Source organism: Grus americana, chromosome 22, assembly GCF_028858705.1.
Source record: "Grus americana isolate bGruAme1 chromosome 22, bGruAme1.mat, whole genome shotgun sequence".
NCBI classification, from domain to species: domain Eukaryota; kingdom Metazoa; phylum Chordata; class Aves; order Gruiformes; family Gruidae; genus Grus; species Grus americana.
This window is the reverse complement of record NC_072873.1, coordinates 695,074-716,130: the sequence shown is the minus strand read 5'-3', so window position 1 is coordinate 716,130 and position 21,057 is coordinate 695,074. Positions and strand designations below refer to the sequence as shown.

The 21,057-nt window shown below is 55.3% G+C and overlaps 1 protein-coding gene across 2 annotated transcripts; it reads left to right on the top strand.

Moving 5' to 3' along the window:
- The first annotated feature begins 2,464 nt into the window (after positions 1-2,464).
- LIMD2 (LIM domain containing 2) lies at positions 2,465-15,677 on the top strand. Of its 2 annotated transcripts, XM_054801282.1 has the most exons (5): positions 2,466-2,715; positions 11,454-11,590; positions 13,934-13,978; positions 14,237-14,376; positions 14,912-15,677. In XM_054801282.1, the coding sequence occupies exons 2-5, from the start codon at positions 11,549-11,551 to the stop codon at positions 15,069-15,071; spliced, it is 387 nt and encodes a 128-aa protein (XP_054657257.1). In that variant the 5' UTR covers positions 2,466-2,715; positions 11,454-11,548; the 3' UTR covers positions 15,072-15,677. The 2 variants fall into 2 exon arrangements, with proteins under 2 accessions (XP_054657258.1, XP_054657257.1); XM_054801283.1 differs by lacking the exon at positions 11,454-11,590 and having other exon boundaries at positions 2,465-2,715.
- The last annotated feature ends 5,380 nt before the right edge of the window (positions 15,678-21,057 follow it).

Sequence of the window (21,057 nt, the reverse complement as noted above, 5' to 3'; positions counted from 1 at the left end):
CCCTGCCGGCGGGGGGAGGGACCCGGGGGGGCCCGGGGCTGCTGAAGCTGGGGGTCCCCCTGTCCCCCTGTTGCCCCCCCGCGCCCCGGGACGGGCCCCTCTGGCACCCCGGCTCCTGCCTCCGGCCTCTGAGCCCGGCAGCGGGGCGGGTGCAGCCAGGGGCGAGGGCCGCGGCCCCCCCGCCCCGTCCCCGCTCCCCCTCCACCGCCTCCAGGCCCGGCGGGCTGCCGGGGCCTCCCGCGTCGCCATAGCAACGGGAGAAGGAGCTGAGCCCCCGCGCCCCCCACCCGGGCGCACCCCGAGGTGGGCGCAGGCCGGCAGACCCCCACACCGCCCGCAGCCCTGTCTGCGCGGGCCTGAGCGTGTGCACGGGTGCGTGTGCACGGGTGTGTGGGCAAGGGCGGGGGCGTGTGTGCGTGTGCGTGCACACATGTGAGAGAGTACATGAGCACGCTAGCGTGTGCGTGCTTGTGCGTGTGCATGTCTGTGCACGCGTGGGTATGTATGAATGTGGGTGTGCACGCATGTATGTATGTGGGTGTGCATGTGGGTGTACACGCGTGTGTGCTTGCACATGTATGTGCATATATGTGCGTGCCTGCATGCGTAAGCCCACATACATACATGTGTGTGTGCATGTGGGTGTACATGCATGTATGCTTGCACATGTATGTGCATATATATGTGCGTGCCTGCGTGCGTAAGCCCACATACATACATACACGTGGGTGTGCATGCATGTGTGCTTGCACGTATATATGTGCGTGCCTGCATGCATAAGCCCACATACATACATGTGTGTGTGCATGCACGTGCGAGGAGGGGACCTGCAGCGTTTCTCACGGCACGCAGACTCTTGTGCCTGGGGAGCTCCTGTGGGACGTGGGCTCCGGCCCCTGCGTCCCCACGGGTGGGTGCTGGGACGAGCTCCCGGCCCTCCCCTCCTCCAGACCCCGTCCCCGCGGGCGATGCCTGGCAGAGGCAGGCAGACCAAGCCTGAAGGCAGGACCCGCTTGCGGGGCTCGCTCGCTGCAGGCTTCCCGCACGCCTGCCCTCGTTTCGGGACGTCCTGGCGATTCCTTGGACGCCTTCTGCTCTTCCCCGTGCCCAGATGGACGCTGCTTTTGCAGCCCGGCCAGTCTCCTGCTGCGTGATACATATGACCATCCCTGTCGCTGGGCCTGGATCTGCTCAGCAACTGCTAATTTTACTATCGAGTCAAATTCCTCTTTTATTTGCTCTCGGTGGCAGCAAGCCTTTTCATCACAGATGCTGTTTGGGCAATGCAGAGTGACAGAGGTGATAAATTATGTCACTGCTGTCTCCTTGTCCAGTAAACACTGCCATAAATTCCTTAATCGTATTTTTTGTATGGGGAATTACAGACAAACTCTGCACACAAAGATCACCTGCCTCTGCTGCTGGGCTCAGACCTGGGGCCATCTCTAGCCGGTGTTTGGCTCTTTCCAGCGGCACCACACTGTATTGAGGAGCCCAAACAAGAATGTTTGTTCCTTCATCATCATCATCATCATCAACGCTCTTCCCACCACTCCATCACATATTTTGCCTCCATTCGTCCCCCACCGGAGGGGTTTGGGAGATTAAGGCGCAGTTCTCAGAGCCACAGGGTCCCTCTGCATCCTGCTGGCTCATGGACATCCCGGCTTCCTCGGCTGGTCTCAAACCACCTCTGAGTTCCCTTCAGGTTTTAACTATTAATATTTAACCTATTTATTCCTAACATCTTGCCCTGTTCCTGGGGAAATCCCGGCCCCCCCAAACTTCAGCCGCCTGGTCCTAAACCCCGGGGGCGGCGCGGGGGAATCTGCCTTTATCGTCCAGGCAGTGATTTTACTCGGCCCATGAGAACCTGCCCTGGCAGATCTACCGACCCCCTCACACAGCACTGCTCCCACACACATCATCAACTCTCCGTGGAGTAAAACTTGGATTTCTGAAACCCTCACGGCTCAGTTTTGTCCCCTGGGGGCGTGAGGAGCTGGGGCCATTGGGATCCCCCTTTGCTGCCGCTGCCTGATAAGATCCTTCCTCTGCAAACAGTTTGCTGAGGCTGGGGGCAGGGGGGTGCCAGTTTGGCTTTTGTAGACCCTGGAGCAATGGGATCCTCCAGGATGCTTGGAGGCAACCTTGCACAAGTGGGTTAGTGCCACGCGGAGAGAGCCCAAGGCCATGTCCAAAGTCTCCAGCAGAGCCCATCTGCACGTGCAGAACATGGCAAGGAGTGTGGGGAGAGGCTGGGCAAAAGCTAATTACACCGGGGGGTAATTGCCTGCACGCTGCCGGCAGGGAGGAAAGTGGAGGCAAAGTTCTTGGGGTCGGCGGTGTTGGCAGTGGGGTCGGGGAGGCTGCGGGCATCCGGGGGCGGCTGGGGAGAGGCAGTCCGGGAAGAGAGGGGCTGGGGAAGGTTTGGGGTTAGAGTTGGCTTCACACAAAGGAGCAAGCGGCTGGAAGACGGTACGACGCTGAGAGCCAATCACCGCGGCAGCCTGGCGATAAAAGGGCTTGCGAGGCGGCCGTGGGAGCTCGCAGGAAACGGCTCCCGCTCCCACAGCCCCGGCCTCTGCAGCGGGGAGAAAGGGAGCGAGAACACCCTGCCATCGGGGACGGCCGGACAGACCCACTGCCGGACAGACCACCCTACCGGGGTGAAACCCTCCTGCTCGGCATCGCCGTGAGGAGCCCAGGCATATGGTGAGCCTTCGCTCGTGGAGAACAACAGGGCTGAGAGGCGGCGGGCGGCTCGGCGGGAGACAATGATGGTCCCCAAGATGTGGGGAGTGAGGGGGTTCAGCCACCGCGGGGATTGCTGCCGATTGCGGCTCTGCTCGGTGGTGGGAGAGCCGGGGGAGAAAGCAAGACGGAGCGGTGGGGAGGGAGAGAGAGGCAAGCACCCGTGGAGAAAGGGATGGAGAGGAGGGAGGGATGCAAAGACAGGGAGAGCCTTGGGCAGCAGCACCGCTGGCCAGGAGCCACCCAGCAGATGGGGGTTCATCGCCCCCTGCACAGCCCCCGGGAGGAGGTCCCACCCAGATGTGCCGGGAACTTTTTTTTTGCTTTGGGAGGAGGCTCGGCCGAGGTGGCCGCGGGAAGCAGATTCAGGGTGGGGGGAAAACACAAGGGGGTCTGTTCTCGACCCTGGGTGGCCTCGCTGGGGTCAGGCGGGGGCAAGGAGATGCTGTCTGAGCTGCAGGAGCCTGTTGGGGAGTGATGCTGCTGAAGGGGGGGTGAGCACCCTGTGCCCTGCGTGAGCTGGGGGGGTGAGGGGCTTGCACCCAGGATATGATGGGGACAAGAGCGAGCGGAGGCCTGCGTTTGCTGGATCTGCTGCAGCGGGCATCTCGGGGTGCAGTGTTTCGGGGCTCGCATTCCCCGTTTGGGCTGTAATTCCCCCTTTGTTGTGTGCTGCAGTACATGCCGGAGGGGGGCTGGACAGATCCATTTTATTAAGCTGATCAGAAAGAGCAGAGATGGAAGAAAACCTGTTAGATCCCGACTCCCTTATCCCCCTTCGTTAGTGCCTGCTAATTCTCAGTGGTGTGTCTCCTACCGCCTCATCCAGCCTGGCTTTAAACCTCTCCAGCGACAGGTCTTTCATCACTTCCCTGGGGAGGCTGTTGCACGACTGTGAGATTTAATAACAACACAAATACCCTGAGCTCTGACATAACCCTTAACAGCCAGCGATCTCCCAGGGCTTCACAAAGGAGAGCAGTTCTGTTTTCATGGGAGGGGGAAAACGGAACAGAAAAAAAAGAAATTATTTGTCCACTGTCACCCAAAAATTAGCAGCAGAGGTGGGAATCAAGCCCAGGTCTCCCGAGTCCCAGTCTGGTGCTGTAACTACCACGTTTTGAGCCAGTCTGATCGGTCTAATCCCCTTGGATCACTTGAGGCCAGCTAAGCTACCTTGTAGGTCATATTTTTGATCAATTTTCTGCTGATTTTTGTTCATGGGGTGGGCATCAGTTTTGAAAGAACATAATTCAGCAGCCTGGATCACGCCTTGGAAACTGGGCTTTGTCCACTGAAGACATTGTGTGAGGGCTCTTGCAGGGAAGACATCTGGTGCCCCAGCTGAGCTGTCGTGTATTTAAGGCCAGGACTAGCACATCTGCAGCATTATTAACGTAGATTACAAAATAATTGCAGGGCAACCGATCAAGCCTAGTCCGAAACGGCTCCAGCGTTAATGTCCTTTTTAAATGGGAGCCCTGCAAGAAGGAAATTCCCAGTTGAGAAGTGAGGGTCTGTCAGAACCAGCCTCTTGGGCTTTGCAAAGCGACTGGATGCATCTTCTTTTTCATAGAGCTCAAAACTAGGCTCCTGACCTTTTTTGGTCAACAAAAATCCCACGAGACTTCTCATTAGGAAAGGGAGTTCCTCTTCTGGTTTCCTTCAGCAAGTCAGTCCTGTGAGCCTACAACTACCCCCTCCGGTCCTACGTGGCGATGGGGTTTTTCTTTTCCTTTTTGCCCATTCGCAGCTATCGCAGGGCTGTTGTCCCTTGTCAGGCAGCTGCCATGTTCCCCCAGAGGTGTTTGCCTTTCACTCTCCCATTAAGTCATTTTTATCTGCCATCTGGGGGTGTTGCAGAGCTTACCTAGCTGTTAGCAAAAGCTCTGGGATGGAAAACACTAAATCTGGGTGAAGGGATTATTGCAATCAATATTAAGCACATTTAGACACATTTCTCACTCCTCTGGTGTGCCCCTAACCCTCTCCATACAGCCAGCTCAAGGGTTTTCAGACACAAGGAGCCTCAGCAACCCAGAGGTGCCTCTCCAGGGCTTGCTTTTCCCAGCACACTCGTTGCTCCACTGAAATCCTGTGGTCTTGCAGAGCACCAGATCCTATGCTGGGCTGGCATCTCGGATCCTAAAAGGGAGGCTGGAGGTGAAGGCTGAAAATAGACAGGGCAGCTCAAAAAGAAGGATCTTTTGAGAGATTTAACCTATGAATATGATTTTGGTGGCTTCTTTTTTTGACACAATCTGCAATTGGACAGCAAATGCAGGAGGACGCAGCAGCTATCGCAGGGGTGGTGCGGAGGCAGGGACCATGGAAAGTGGTTGTGCTGTGCTTTGGGGTGCCTGGGACAGGACTCACTCCTGCTCTTGCTGCGTCTGCAGATGGTGAAACAGCAGAAGCTCGCGGAGCGCAAGAGATGGGTTAACCCAGGTAGAAAATGCCAGTCCAAAGTCTGGTATTTTACAGGTGATATTCCACGAGAGGAGACTGGCCAACAAAACATTTACAGGTGGTGTTTGGGGAAAGAGGAAATTACAGGTAATTACAGGTCCATTAACTGGAGTACAATAAAAGGTGAGTTTCTAGAACAGGTTTTGGAAGAGTAATCAAAGACATGGTGTTGGGAAGCAAAATAAAATGCAGTGCGGTTTTAACACAGATCATGTCAGGTTGGCTCAGTATCTTCCTTGGATATGATAACTGACTGCTGAAACAACAGGGCCTGACGAATCTGGATTTAAGGAAAGCACTTGATACAGTGCCCCAAGAAAATGATTATTTTAGGATAGGGAAGAGAGAGCAAAATGGAAGGAGGACACTTGGATCTTTCCACAAGGAGAGATCTAGGGACTGAACTTGTTAACGGGCCCTTTAGAAGTCAGGAGGTCTGCCCACGGTGAGAAAAAACAGATCAGCACACCGAAGATGAGACTGGAGTCCTCGAAATGGCTGAAGTGGAGCTGTGCCAGAGCAGGCACTTGGGGAGCTGCAACACGAAGCTGCTGTAGCCTGGAGAGACCTCAGCAAGTGGAGGGCACCCAAGAAGAATGAGCATCTAGGCTTTCTGGCAGAGGTGACAGAGAAAGAGCACACCAGGCTAGATGTTTTCAGGGGTGCCAGAGAAGTATTTGTACCAGAATACAAAGGTCTGAGATGTCCTTCGGTGCTGTGCATCCAGGCCAGCTCACCTACTTGCAGCGGGCCGCCAAGGTGGCTGTAGGAACAGAGAACCCACCTTGTGAGAGCAGATCAAAAGGAATTGGCTTCTCCTGCTAAAAAAACCAACCACCTGATAAGGAATGTGATTACTCTTTATGAATCCCTCTGGGAGGCAATATTATGGTGGGAGAAGAACTAGGAACATAATGCCAGTATAACAGTAAATGGATATACATTTATGTAGGAAACCAGAAGGTGAGGTTTCCAGGTGGAACATGGTTTATGGAAGAGACTATGGAAAAACTGAAAAGGGGAGGGAAGGAGCATGAACTGCTATTTGCCTAGCGTGCTTGTTTGCACCAGGTTTATATTGCACTTAACTAGTACCACGCTGCAGAGCTTCCAGTTCTTTCTCCCAATGAAGCAGTTTTGCCATTAGTTGGACATTAGTCCAACCTGAACCTCCCAACCTGCGATTTTTGGCCACTGCCGCTTGCTCCATCATCTGGCACTACTGAGAAGGATTTGTCTCTGCCTGGAAAAGCAGCTCTTCTCATCCTCCCAGCAGGCTTTCTGCTGTATTTGTCTGCTCTCTCCAAGCTCCTAGCAAGACAGGAGATCCCAGGGAGCAGAGACTCCCTTCAGGCCACGATTTTTAATGGGTGCCATTAAACATGGCCATGGGCCCAGGAATGGGCTGCTCCGTGCTTCCGTTTCCGCTTCTGGAAAATGGATGAATCCCAGCAGCATCCTCCTGCCCTGGCTGCCCCCGCACTGAGAGGCCGAGGCTGGGGACCAGCCTGGTCTTTCCAGGGCCACACACCTCCTCAGGGGAGGCAAGCCGAGGCAGGGACGAAGGTGGGAGAGCAGAGCGGGTGGGCAGGGGCTTCCCTCAGGCTCCCTCCTCGCTCGTGCGGGACCTCCATTGTTGCCCTGACAAAGGCAGCCCTGTTCCTCCCCACAACTATTCCTTGTCAGCATCCCTCAGCATTTCGGCTGCAGATTTCCTGCCCACTGGCAGCCTTTCAAGAGGCAGCCCGGGCGCAGAACGTGGATGGAAAGCGGATTAGTGGGGCAGGCTGGTGGAAGGTAGCTCCGTGGCATGGGGTGCAGGGAGGGACAGGTCTGTGTCGTGGGGCTGCTCTCCAGAAGCCTGATGAACAGGGTAGTGGTGTCCACAGAAGTGGCCTGGCTGCTCCTCCCCGCAGTCCTCCACCCTGCGTCAAGCCAGCAGAGACCTGCCCTGGGTCCCAAACACTGGTGAGGTCAAGTGGTTGGCTTGAAGCCACACAAGGAGCCAAGATCTGAAGCTGACTTATGGTCTTCCATGGCTAAAGCTGGAGCCATGACTACTTGGGTCGCTCCATCATCCCCCCAAACTGCATCTCGCTGCCTCTTTCCATGCTTGAGAAGCTGAAGCAGCACTGGGGACGCTGTGCCCCCTTCCCTGGCGGTGCTGTGCCCGGTTCTGGTGCTGGCCCATTTGATGCCGACTCTGCACCACGCTTTGTTTCATGGTGTGGATTGGCAGTGAGGCCCCAAGGCTGCAGAAACAGGGTGGGCAGTGAGCTGGGTGATTCCCAGGCTCAGGCGACAGGCTCTTCCAGCTCCTCCTCATCTCCTCCCCACGCGGTCCTGCTGAGAGACCACGGGCTGAGCTGGCCATGGAGCTGGAGGGTCAGCGGCTGTCCCCTCTGCGTAGGCTGCACTAATCCTGCACACGATCTCGGGGACGTCAGTCCCCACAGCAATCGGCTTAGCCCATGGTTTCCTGGGGGACAGGCTTGACAGCCTCTCCGAGGTGCTGAGCCCCTGCCCGTGCCTTGCCGTGCTGCCGGGGATACTCCACCATCTCCCAGGATGGAGGAGGAAGGGGCCTGGATCCCCCACACCGCGCTTTGCCTTTGGGAAAGCCTCTTGCAATGGCGCAGTGATCCCAGCAGTAAACATACACTTCACAGGGCTGCTAATGGGAACCATATGGCAGAAAGGGGCCTCTCGCCCTCCGCAGTCACGCTGCTTTCCTGTGCCGGAAACCCGTCGGCTTTCGCGGAGGCCATTAGCCAGCGCCGGGCCGGGGCCCGCTGGGAGCAGGCTGGCTCAGCAGCGAGGGCAGCCCCGATGGTGAGGGGAAGGCGGGAAGGCTCCCCGCGCGGGAAGCACCGTGCTTTGGAGGCTGGTGGCCGTTGGGGGGAATGGGGAATTTCCCCGAGGGACCACCCCAGACGCTTCCCTCTCCCCACCTCTGCCCCCAGGGTCAGGCAGGAAGGTGAGAGGGGACGGGAGATGCTGCTAGGGAAAAGCTCTGCGACCGAGCAGCTTCTGGGATGAAAGCCGCCCTCCTGTCCCCGAAGAGCCCCCTGTTCAGCGCTAAAAGACAGAGCTGCAGCACCTCTCCAGCTGCTCTCGCACGGCAGCAGGCACACGGCCCCCGTGAACGCCAGGCAAGCTCCGACCCCAAGGTCCCGAGTTGGACACCAACTTGCCAAGATCACCAAAAAAGCCCCCGAGCAGGACTGGCAGCTGCCCGCGATGGCTGGGGCAGGCAGAGCTGGCAGCTGAGGCACCAAGTGCCTGGTGCCACGTCTCTGGAGCACACCAAGATCCACCTCCCTCCCTGCCATGCTGTGGCCACCAGTGCTGCCATCAGAAGCTGCTCCATCTCCCTAGGTAGATGGCACAAGCCCGGATCCCTTGGAGAAAGGATTTTTTTTTTGTCCACACCAGCCATTGGATGCTCCCAGGAGGGGCAGGAAGAACGGAGGCTGTAGAGACAAAGGGGTTCTCACCCTGTCCTGAGCCAGATGCCTGAAATTGCTGGCTGCATGACTAGGAGAGGACAGTCCTCAGTCCTGCTCTTCCTGAGCTGCGTAGATGGCTAAGAGCCTTAGGGAACAGAGGTTTGGAGAAGTCAGGTCTAGCAGTTACGGTGCAAGCCTCCACCGTGGAGACATGGACTTGGCTTTCTTGCTTTGTCACACATGCCCTCCACGTTCCTCAAAAAATCAGCGAGCCCCCGCTGTGCACTGGAGGGTTGCCCTAGCAATTGTGAAAGCTTCATAACATCAAATGTGGCAGCATGTCCTTAAGCAAAGCCAGTGCCACTGGGGTTCCTGTGCTCATGGGGGCTTGTGCTGACTGCCTTGGGCTCAAATCCCATCCTAGGCAGACTAATGCCTCCTCGGAAGAGCGATGACAGCAGCTGAGAGCCTCCTAGACACCCTCCTGTGGTTTCTAACTTGTTCTATTTCCCTTATCGCTTCAGCACACCCTTCCCCTTTGAGATTTCTACTCTTGCCTCCTGGCCTTCGGCAGGAAGGATGTTTAGCAACTTCTACTCACATGCCTGTAGGGCAGCTACACCGAGGGACCTCTGGTTTGAAACGAAGGCTGGGAGAGGGTGGGCATGGGGCTGCGAGCAGGGTATGTGCACGGACGGGCAGAGGGATGGAGGCAGAGGGATGTTAAGAGGAAGGAGACCTGGAGGATGGGGCTGGATGGAGAACATCAAGCCATGGGGTATGGTAAGTGGGATGGCATTGAAGGGAACAGGATTTGGGGGCAAGGGAAGCAAAGGAACAAACAGTAGGTGGAAGGAGACAGGGAGCGTGGGGGGGGAAAGGGCAAGAGGGGGATGATGGAAAGACTGAGCAAACTGAGGGAAAGAAGGTCGCTGGGGTAGGGGAGGAAGATGAGCTGCAGGGGAAGAGGAAGAGAAGCTGGGGGTGGAGAAATGTTTGTGGCAAAGGCAGGGAAGAAGGTGAAAGGCAGGTGAAAAGGGGGAGGGTTGTTGTGCATCCGCATTAGAGGCGTGCACAGGGTAGGAACTACTGGGGTTTTCTGGGTTCCTCAGGTTCCTCTCAGGGTTCTGTGCTGGGCTCTGGGCACCAACAGGCCCTGGAGACGTGAGAGGGAAGATCCTGTCCCAGGGAACGGGGGGCAGAGAGGGGCTGCAGGCTTGGGCCACGAGTCCCTGCCGCCGGGTCTGCTCCTCGGCCGGGTCTGCCCTGGCACACACCGGGTACGGCAGCGGCTGCCTGCGTGCTGCCATCCGCCCCGCTCGGCAAGCAGGAAATAACAAGCAAACCGCAGAGGAGACGGGAAATGATTTAGGTAAAATAGGAGCTGTATTCTCAGACGAGGCTGTGAAATGTTTGTGACGAAGGCTGCGAGGGGGAGCCCAGCTCATCCACCACGGCTCAGGACCTGGAGCAAAGGTCTCTCAACTCTAAAAGCAGCCACTAGTTCTGGGTGCTTTCCTGGCCACAATGCAAGCCTGGTGTCAGCTGCTGGGTGTTGAGACTTCTGAGGCAGCCAAAGAGCCCCCAAAACCCAGGGCATGTTTGCAAATGTCACCGTGAGATTGGCACTGCAGAGATATCCCCCGGCCCAAGCCCAGCACGGCACGTCTCCTGCCCTGGGGCTTTCTCAGGGTCTACCCTACCCCTTGGGCAGCAGAAAGATTTTGGGGTAACAACATGAGGACGAGAGGTTTCAGTAGAAGAGGGAAGCAGCCCCATTCGGGGGGGGGGGGGGCGGTACTGGTTTGCCAGCCCCCAGCACATCCCCATCATTGTGGAGGTGCACAGCCACCCCTTCACCCTCCTGTTCCCTGCTTTGCTCCTCCCTCAGCATCATTTGCTCAACCCCACATCTCTGTCTTGCATATGCAAAACAGGGCTTACCAAGCCTGGCCTTTTATGGGTGTGTTGAAGATAAGGCGCAATGGGGAAAAAACCCTGAGGATCCGCAAGTGTCTTGTCAGCTAATTTTTACCAAAAGGGGTGATTTGCAATGCTGGTGGGTTTTTTTCTGCGCTGCGTTAAAACCGATCTAAGACCTGTCAAACTGATCCTGCTGGGCACGCAGCACATCACACAGAGGCCACGGCGTACGGGTCTCAGCCTAACGGCAACGTGGGCTCTGCAGAGAAGACAAAAATCCCCATCACTCGCTCTGCTGAGCTGTGATCCACTCTGTTCAGCAAAGCTTTTCTGGGCTAAAATTAGACTAAAATCACAGTCCTTGCTCCAGCAACACCAGTCTATCGGTGGCTACATTAGTGAGACACTGGGCGCTGGTTTTGTGGCTCTGACCGGGAGTCGTAGCCTTGCTGCTAACGGCTTGGCCATTGCCTGGCAATTGCCTTCCACGTGTGTGTTTGGAGCAGAAGCCACCACATCACCTTCTGCTCATGCTTCCAGCAGCCCTCTCCCATCCTAGCCCAATATCGTCATATGGGACTGGAGGACTAGAGCAGCTCTAGCTCGGTGCCCCAGATCACCTGCCAGCTTCCTAAAACTGAGCAGTACTCCTGACCTGCATCTCTTGCCTGCCAGTCCAGCCTGGTGTGCCTAAATCTCTCGGATCCCTCACGAAAGCCCTAGGCCAAAGAGGCTGCACTGCCCCAGGGGGGAGGCTTTGAGCACGCCGGTGTCACGCACCAGCTCCTGCAGAGCTGCGCAGCTGCTGGGTTTGGGGTGATGAAACCAGCCGCACTCCTGTTGACATTTCCTTTCCAGGTGTTGCAAGAGGTCTGTCTTAGACACCTCCCCAGGGAACATTGGCCCACAAACTTCAAGCTCAGGATTAAATAGACGGAGGAGGGGAAGGAACCATGTTCCAGGCCACGGGACCTGCCAGCCCACCCCCAACTCATGTACGTACCATCCCCTGCGGTTTGTATGAGAATTTCAAGCCGGGTTTTGGTTCTCAGGGATGGAGGGTTGCGTACAGAAGCTGTATTCTGGACTTGACATTTTAGGGTGATCAAAGGCACAGTCACTGCTACTCAAACAACAAAACCGGGGACAGGAGTGTTTTCCAGCAGAAGGTGCTGTTTGCTGAGCACATTGCAAACCAGCGCCCAGGCTCTGGTCCGCACGGAGCTGCTCACCCCGCTCCCGTCTCGAGTTGCCGTCTGTTTGTTTGTGTTTCCATGGCTTTCTGTGATCACAATTGAGAGCATGCGAGCTGCTTAGGATTGGAGTGATTGGAGATGGAAAAACATAAAGGCTCAAGAACATCTCCTGCTGGGACAGGATATGGCCCTTCCCCGAGGGAGGATATATCAGATATGAAATAGATAGTGTGCCTGATGGGAGCCAGAAGGCTGCCGAGAAGTGACGAGCAACGGTGGATTGCCTGTAGCCTTGGGAACGGATGTATTCCAGCTCCAGAGAGGCAGCGCTTTCCTTAGCTTTGGTCAGCTGAGCCTGGAAACAGTACATTAAATCCTAACCCCGGGAGAGCACCTGCGGTTGTTTTACCAGTGCCGAGGGATGCAACTGGTTTTACACGGCCTGAGTCTCCTCGCTACCCATGTCCCTCTGTTGACTTTGGCTTACTCTTCCAGCCTTGTGGGAGTGAGAGGAAAATCACGTCCCTGACCTCAGTCAACGAGAGCAGCTGGGAAACGTCCGAAGAGGCAGCTCAGCGAAGTGAGAGTTTCCTGTGCGTCTCTTAGACAAACTGTTTCCAAAAATACAAAGGAGAAACGATGGGGAAGGACAAAGCAGGAGGAACAGGGATGGCAGATCAGCCTAGGGACAGAGAGATGGGGCAGTGCTGGCCAAGCAGAGCTAAACCCGCAGCACGAGGAAGGACGAGGAGGCAGCGGGGTGATGGTCTGGGGTCACACTGCCCCAGCCTTGGGCACGAACAGCACAGACGGTCAGCCAGTCTGTCGTAAAGCAGACACTTCCTAAAAGTGTGTTTAAGCCTTTGATCCTGTTTGAAAGAAGGAAGGGGCATTTTCATCAGTGCAAAGGCAGGCGGCTGACTGGGACCCAGTGGGTGCCTGGGGAGGGTGCAGGACTGCGGGGCTGCGCAGTGGGACAAGCGAGGCGGAGGAGCAGGAGGTGATTTGGGAGGAGATGAGTTGTTGCAGCTGCAGATGGGAGAGCGTGCACTGAGACCCCGCTCTGAAATCCTGGGGGCAGAGGTACAGGCACCTCAGCATTTGGATCTCTCTGCCCTGCTGCTCCTCCCGCAGCCGCAGGGTCCGAGTAGCATCTGCCCCCGCCGAGCTGCCGAATGCGGTGGGGCACGTCTTCAAGTCTGACCGTGCACCGCTGCCCCTCCTGCCCTCCACGCACACAGAGCCTGCAGGGCCTCCAGGACGGTTTCCATCTCGCCTACGGCACAAGCGTTTCCTGTGCAGCGCAGCAGCGTGACGGGCTGATAACGGGGCTAGCAGCGGAACTCAGAAACAAAACATCCTCTAAGGGGGAACCATGAGAGCGAGGGGCACCCCAGTTATGCTCTGGAGGAACTGGCAGCCTACCCCCCTCTGACTGCAGGCACAGACCCACGCTGGCACCATTGCTGGAGCCCTGGGCACCTCCAGGAAGAGAAGGTTAATGATCGCTCTCCAGCCCTGTGGGGTAAATGATTGTTGGCCAGAAGGAGCAGGAGCAGCATCTCACGCCGCAGCAGAGCTGCATTAGCCAGTGGGTGCCGACTTGTCGGTGCAGGTCACAGAGGGGGTTTTGCCAGGGGCTTGTGCTACAGCAGCTCTGCAAAGCTCTTTCCGCTCTCTGCCTGCCACAGCCCCAACCTGTCACCCCGGGATGGGGAAGCGGGGCTCCTCTGCCTTGCTGTTGTTATTCCTGAGGGGTAATGCCAGTGCTGTGGGTCCTGCGACGCGCACGGCAAGTCCCGCAGCCTCCTGGTGCGCAGTTCCTTCTCTGCAACACGTCTGTGTTTTTTCCTTTTTTGTCTGTTTTCCTCTCTTCCTTCTCTTCTCTTTGGGAAAAGCACCACAGCGCAGGAAGGAACTCACACACGAAGACCTGATGGAGGTCACGGCCTCTGGGCAAGTGAGTTCAGAGACGGTCGCTGCGTGGCCGTGACAGCCAGGCAGAGGCTGCTGGTTGTGCCCCACGGTCCCGCAGCTCAGCTGCCTGCACTGCTCCTCTGCTGCTCATCCTTAAGTGCAACTCAGCACCAGGCTTGTCAGTCCAGGCTCTCGTTTTGATTTCTCTTCTCCTTCCCTTCTCAGGAGGCAAAGAACAACTCAGGAGGCAGCACGGTGCAGCGCTCCAAGGTACCTGCAATTTTACCATGTCCTACTGATTTACGGCGAGGGGGGAAGGACCGAAAGCCTGAGGCCCAGGCACCAATCCAGCCCTGCATCAGTGGAGCAGTACAGGGAGGGCGAGGGGAGATGGGGCTGCTTCACGCTCACCAATGCTCCAGCAAATGGCAGCAGGGACGTTAGGGAAGAGGGCTGTGGTGGGAGCCAGGCACAGGATGTCCCAAACCCCTTCCTCATCCTCTCTCCCTTTGGTCTCCCCTTGCCCAGTCCTTCAGCCTGAAGGCACAAGTGAAGGAGATGTGCACTGCCTGCCAGAAAACCGTCTATCCCATGGAGCGGCTGGTGGCGGATAAATTCGTCTTCCACAACGCCTGCTTCTGCTGCAAGCACTGCCACGCCAAGCTGAGGTGAGCCGGGCTGGCAGGCTGCCGCGGTGCTTGCCACTGGCGGGGTGGACGGGTGTCACCGCAGCTCTGCCTGGCCTGGGTGGGGGAGGCCCTTCCAAATAGTGCACCCGTCACAGCCCCTCCTCTTGTCCGGTAGCTGAAGACCCCCAGCCCACTCATCACAGCAAAAAAAAAAAGGCTTATCTGCCCACCTGGTCCCAAGTCTCAGCTAAATCCCACCTGGTACGGAAGAAGTGGTTCTTCCCCTCCAGAGCAGCCCCAAGGTAACATGGAGCTGAGCCAGAGCTTTCTCCTAGACGACACGGAGCCAGGGCTGAGCTGAGCTGCCCTGCAGGACCCCCCCTCTTTACAGACCCACGATGCTGCTTACAGCAGACTGAGCTGGCTGGAGTGAGCAGTTGGCCTTTTCCAAGGGTCCCCTCCTGCACGCTCCCTCCTCCTTCCTCCCCGGTCCCGGTGTCCCCGGGCCTCACACGCTCCCCGCCAGCCTGCAGCCGAGTCCCCGTGCCCCACTAACCCTGCCCTCCCTCCCCAGCCTGGGCAGCTACGCGGCGCTCCATGGGGAATTCTACTGCAAGCCCCACTTCCAGCAGCTCTTCAAGAGTAAAGGCAACTACGACGAAGGCTTCGGGCGCAAGCAGCACAAGGAGCTGTGGGTGCACAAGGAAGTGGAGACCGGGACCAAGTCGGCGTGAGCGGGGCCAGCCCACCCTTCCCTGGAGCCCAGCAGAGACGGCACGGAGCGGTGCTGAGCCAGGGGCTAACTGAGCTGATGTAAAGCAGAGGGGACCCAAGAGCCTGTGGGCGGTCAGGGAGGGGAGGCAGCCCAGCCCTCTTTGGAGGATGCTTGGAGGGTCCTACAGGCCATACGGACAGGGCAGAGGTGACCGGGGTAGAGCCCCCAGACCTGAAGCTCTCTCTCTGCAGGCCCCTCTCGCTGATGAGATCAGACCCCATGAATCCCAGCCCTGTTCACACATTTTCAGGCCTGCCACCAAGGAAAAGGAGATGATCTGGTGGCTTAACCTAGCCTACAAGTGACCGCAGAGCTCCCAGCACCTGCCACACCAATCCTGCCTTGCTGGGGCTCTGAATAAGGAGGGCCCTTGGTTTACATCAGCTCAGTTCAGCTGGGATTGTTCAGCCTTAAGGATGTTGCCCTGCAACTGTTTAACAGTGTCTGTCTTTTTTATATTTGCCTTTCACCGGTACGTTCTGCGCTGGCGCCTGGCACGGCAGCTTCACGCGTGACACTGCGCCATGCGCTCTTTTATTTTTGTAATACAAGGTTTCCGAGCCTTCCCTGTCTTGTCCTGTGTTCCAGGGGTCTGGGGAGGTGGGAGTAGTGGTGGGGTCTGCCTCTTACTGCCCAGTTACTGTGGAAAGAGCCTCTGCCCATGCAAGACCAAGAAAGTATTCCTGGATACGTGTGTGTAACGTTCTGGCTGAGGCAGACTGCTCCTTCGGGGACTGAACTCAGGACTTCAAACTGCACACCAGCATTACCACCCTGTGAGCTACACACCCCAGCTGTAACCGCACGCAGCTTCCACATGGGGCCCAGACCACCCTCAGAGGGAATTCACCGTCCTGTGAATTAGATCCTCCCCTCTGCCCTGCATACATTTTGTGGCTTACTCGCTTTCCCCTGCGTATCAATAAACGTTGTGCCCTGCCTCCACAAGCAACGCCGGCTCAATTCACTCTGCAGCCGGCGCAACGGGCATCAGAGCTGGGCTGACTGTGCGATACGAGGTCTGGTTTGGATCAGGCCCATCTGCTGAGCTGCGACGTTTGGATAGCACAGTCCATGCAAATTAATGAGCCCAATGAGACCTGCCAGGCTGGAGAGCCTAATGCAGTGAAACCAGGGAGAGCAGGTGACTCTTTTTAATTATTATTTACCTCCTTCCTCCACACAGGATTTGTAAGACTAGCTTGAAAGAGTGAGCATTCAGGAACCCCACATCTTTCACATGCTACGGGAATTAGGCTTTTCAGAGCCCACACAGCAACAGCCTTTGCTATCAACGGCAAGAGCCCCCGTTCCATCACAGACTGATAACATCAGCTCCTGATGAGCACGTCCTGTCTGGGAGAATCCGGACACAGCCATGAAAACAGGAGCTAAGGATTGAAGAGGCAAAAGATGGGTATGGATAGTCCATAGGAGTCCCAGGAGGAGCAGATGGTACCTACAGAGGTGCATTCCTAACCCAGGCCACCGTGGTGGTACTCCCTGGATACACAGCATCTCCACAGCTCTCCCTCGCTGGCAGAGCTGCTGCAGTCACACCTGGTGGGGGAGATACCTGCGGGGTGACCCCGGAGCCCAATGTCCCTCCTCTTGGACAAGTTCTTTCTCCTTTGTCATTAAGGGCTTTTTAAAGGGCAGGTCTGCCAGCTCTCCTGGGTGGGCACCGCCTGGGGATTCACGCTGCCACCACAGCAGGGACCGTGTACAAACAGAGACCCTGGCAAGGCCTGAAGCCAGTTTCAGCCTCACCAAGTGCTTTAACTGTCCCATCACGCAGGTGCTGCCGACTCCTCCTCACGCCACCGCGCCAGCGGCAGATTTACACCATGACAAAAGCCACTTCCTGAGCAGCCCTGCAGCATTCACTGTCATAAAACAGAAACGAAGCCGTCGCTGCTCTGCGGCGAGGGTCTTGTGATGCTGTTCGGGTTGTGGCCCCTTCCTTCCTAAGGTTGGCTTAGAAAATGAAAGCAGCCTCCTCGGTTTCGCTTCCTGTTTCTTACTGGCTTCACTGCCCCACTCCCTCCCCTCGGCAGGCTGCGGCTCTTTTCTGCACAGCGGGGCAATCCGACACAAAACATTTTAGCTATACTAGATGAGCTTGGGGTAGGAAAGGAAAAAAAAAACCACCCAGCTTTTTTTTTTTTTTAAAAAAGAACATTAAGCAAGAACAACGGTGTTCCATTTCTCTCCTTCCTTTCTCCCAAAAATGGAAATTTGGGATTTTGTCTAAAGACAGGAGCACTCGCCATTCTCTGTTAACTTCAAACTCTCATTGATGCAGCAGAAACGGAGGGAGCGTGCGCAAGCGCAAGAGGTGTGAGATCTCCAACCTGCTCCATGATCCTTCGGCGATTATGAGAACCAACCAGCAGGCTGTGTAACACCGAAATAGGCTGCAGCAGCCTGACCCAGGCACTGCAGTTCAGGGGAGGGAAGCAAATCTGATGAGAATCAGATTCACGTGGGGGAGAGAGACGGTCGATACGGCTACGCTTCACAGAATGGCTGCTGCACCCACAGCAACGAACAGCAAACTCCTGCTTCCCCGATTAACGTGCCGGGCTCTGTACGCAGGGAAACCCTAGTGGTAACACACATGGGAAAATGTTTTAAACACTTTGAAACGTATCAGGCAGATAAGATAAGCTCAAAGATGCAACTGCACAACTGACAGTGCACACTTCCCCAGGGTGTACCAGGAGAGCTATAGAACCCCCAGCTTAAAATGTCTCCAACTGTGAGGTTTCTGTAAAACAGATTTAAAAAAAAAAAAAAAAGAAAAGAAAAAAAGCTCAAAACATTATCTCTCTGTCCCTAATGTTTAGCTAAAATCCAGCTGATTTTGTGATGAGAGCCTGGGACTGGAAACCTTTCTGAACCACCCATGCCCTTAGCATGCCTTTTGGGCAACACACGCAAAAATCCTGTTTCTGAGCAGACACGGTGACTTCTTACTGCAACACCCTCGCTTCAAATCTCCATCTTTAAGCCCCAGGGCCACCTTTTCTCATTTTAGCAGCCTCCCTTGACCGGCAGTCTAAACCGGCAATCTGCATGCACGGAGTTACCAGGATTCAGGATGTTCAGACCCCACAGTTGGGGGTGAGATTTAACGACATAAACACTATATGAAAAGAAGGACCACAGGTTCTCAGCATAAATAGCTGCCATATTTTTATTTGAAATATCTGAGTGGCCAGAAGCCAGCCATCAACTTTGCGTGGTGGGGGAAGCATTCTGCACTCCCCCTGGTGAGGCTGAGCAGCACTGCACCGCGGCACCGCACCGCGGCACCCCACACCAGCCTGGGACAGGGATGGTTCAGAGCGATGCGGAGACAGCAGCTATCCAGACAGCTGCGTTCAGAGAGAAGCCTGTGGTATCTGGCAAGCGAAGCGAGAGCTAGGGAGGTAGGTACTGCCTGCAGAGCTGCTCGAGGATGCTGCACGGAGCTTGCACCCTGCTGTGCTGAGATAAACTACTTGAAGTTCCTTTCAAGTCATGACCTGGTCCCTGTTGCGGCTTCTTTCTGCTGCTCCAGCCCCGGGAAAGCGGTGCAGCAGCTCCAGAGGAAAATATCCCCAGCAGAGGAACCAGAGAAGCAGCAAAAGCTGCAGCCAAAGCAGAGCATGCTGCAGCTCTCTTGGCCTCCAAGGTGACGCAGCGAGAGCTCAGGAACAGCGGCTTCAATAGCAGCGCAAGGGCTGTTGCAGGGTATTTCGGTGACTGCCGCAACACTTAACCCGGCCCTTAATCTGAAGCACAGAGAGGCACGCTGCCACCAGCACTCCCTCTCCTCCAAGGCACAGGTCTGGTCTTGCCACCAAAGAAACGGTACGACCAAGGAGCAACAAATAACCTTTATTTGTATTACACACGCCACAACTTTCTTTTGCGTTTCCACACAAGCACGAGGCTTCCATTACCAGCCTGCCTTTTAGCTCATGAAAGGACATTTTCCAGAGCCTAAAAATTCAAGCCAACACATTCACGTAATAAGAACTGTTTTGGGAAAATAAAATCAGTAAGAATCCATATACATCCATACCATCCAGATGTCCAGTTCTGGACAAGATACAGAGCACTAGGCAGAGATCAACAACAGAAGAACAAGTGACATGAGAGCTAACTGTGCCAGCATTTCCTGGATATAATGCAATACACCCACACCCAAGCAATATTAAATCCAGAAGACGTCGTTCCTAGTTTAGACTTTACTATCCTAATCGAAAGAGCCACAGTAGTGCAGTATAGCCAACCTCTTCAGAGACTTTAAATCACATTTGCTTCAGAACTGGATTTAGAGAGGAAACGTACCTTAAGTCACCTTCCCCCGAGCCACACTATGCGCATAACACAAATTACCAGAAATAAAAAAGTCAGTAGAGGTTTTTAGCTGCATTTCTTTTGTGCGTTGGTCAGTGTTTCGTGGCAGGATCCTTTCCACTTTCAACCCCAGCCTCCAGACATTTCCCTCTCCCAGCCCCTGCTCGACCACCTACGGACAGGCAAGGTGAAGATTCAAGTCAGGACCACACACTCCGTATTTATGGAAACCAGAATTACTATAGAGGTACTTACTTTTGCGAGGGGCGAGTGGGAGGGGAGTCCAGGAGAAAACACGCCGTCACACAGGCCTACGATGTGAACCTCGTGTTCATAAAGCAAATGTTACCACTGAACATACCGAGCGGAAAGGAGAACGAAGGCGTCAGCTTTGGGAGAGCTCACGTAAAGGTAACTGAGAGTTTCTAAGTTGCTCCTTCAGCAGAGGCAGGATTTTCAGGTTCTAACACACACAAGGAGGGTGGCAGGAAGCAGCGGGAGGTGGTTATTTCTGGTTCCACAAGACTTTTTTGTTCTGGGACAACTTCACTTGTCTGGTTCTCATCTGTTCTGGAACAGCACCCAAGTGCCACGCACGTACTTGTGTCACGTGCAGGGGTTTCTATTGCATCAGCTTGTTAACCCGTTTATTCTTATTTGATCATATTTTACGTTTAACAAATATTTCAGTATTTAATCGACATAGCAACCAACTATACCACGGCCTGGGAAAAGGCAACTACAGGGAAGGTTGTGGTTATGGCCCGGGGCAGCCAGCATCATCTCAAGGGACCATGGTGGCAACTGAACCACCGCTTAAGTGACCGTGACACTGCAGAGTAGGAGCTGCACGGACAGAGCAGTGCCAGGAAAAAAATCAGCATTTCAGCAAGTAGTGTAGACAAATTTTATAGGAGTACTATTTCTGTCCTTTCCTAAGATAGCATGGTGGAAAAAAAATAAAGCCTGAAAATATTTGGAAATGTGGTTACCCATTCCCTTGCCCTACTCTGGGACAGGGAAACTTACCCTGTCCCGAATCCCTAGTAGGCTCAACGCAAGGCTATCCGGATTCCTCCACCGCTGCTGGGAGGTTTCCACTCCGGAAGGGAGCTTGTGGTATCTCTCATTTGTCTGAAGTCCAGACGCCTTACTTCTCCAAAGTTTTGCTTTCTAAAATGACAACACATTCAAACAAGAAACAATTCAGGAACCTTTAACTGTTTCCAGGTATTTAGAATAAACACACTTTTCAAGGAGCCCGAGCTTCACAAGCTAGAGCTGGAGCTCCCCGCTCAGCCAGCTCCTCTCGGGTATTCCCTGGAGAGGTCCTGGCTGAAGCAAAACACAGCAGGGGCTCAGACCGGCTCACACCAACCGTCTCCTCCTGGCCTTGTTACCAACTGCCTGCTCCCCTCCCGATGACCACCTACCCTGTAAAGCACTCATGAATCAAGAACAAGGAGTAAAGAAGGAGTAAAGAACTGGCCACCACAGCAAAATCCCAATGCAAACCTCAGCTCCTGCTCTCCATCAGTAAGATCTCCACGCAAAGAGCCAATAAACCAGTCCAGCTACTCTCCTGCAAGGTGAAA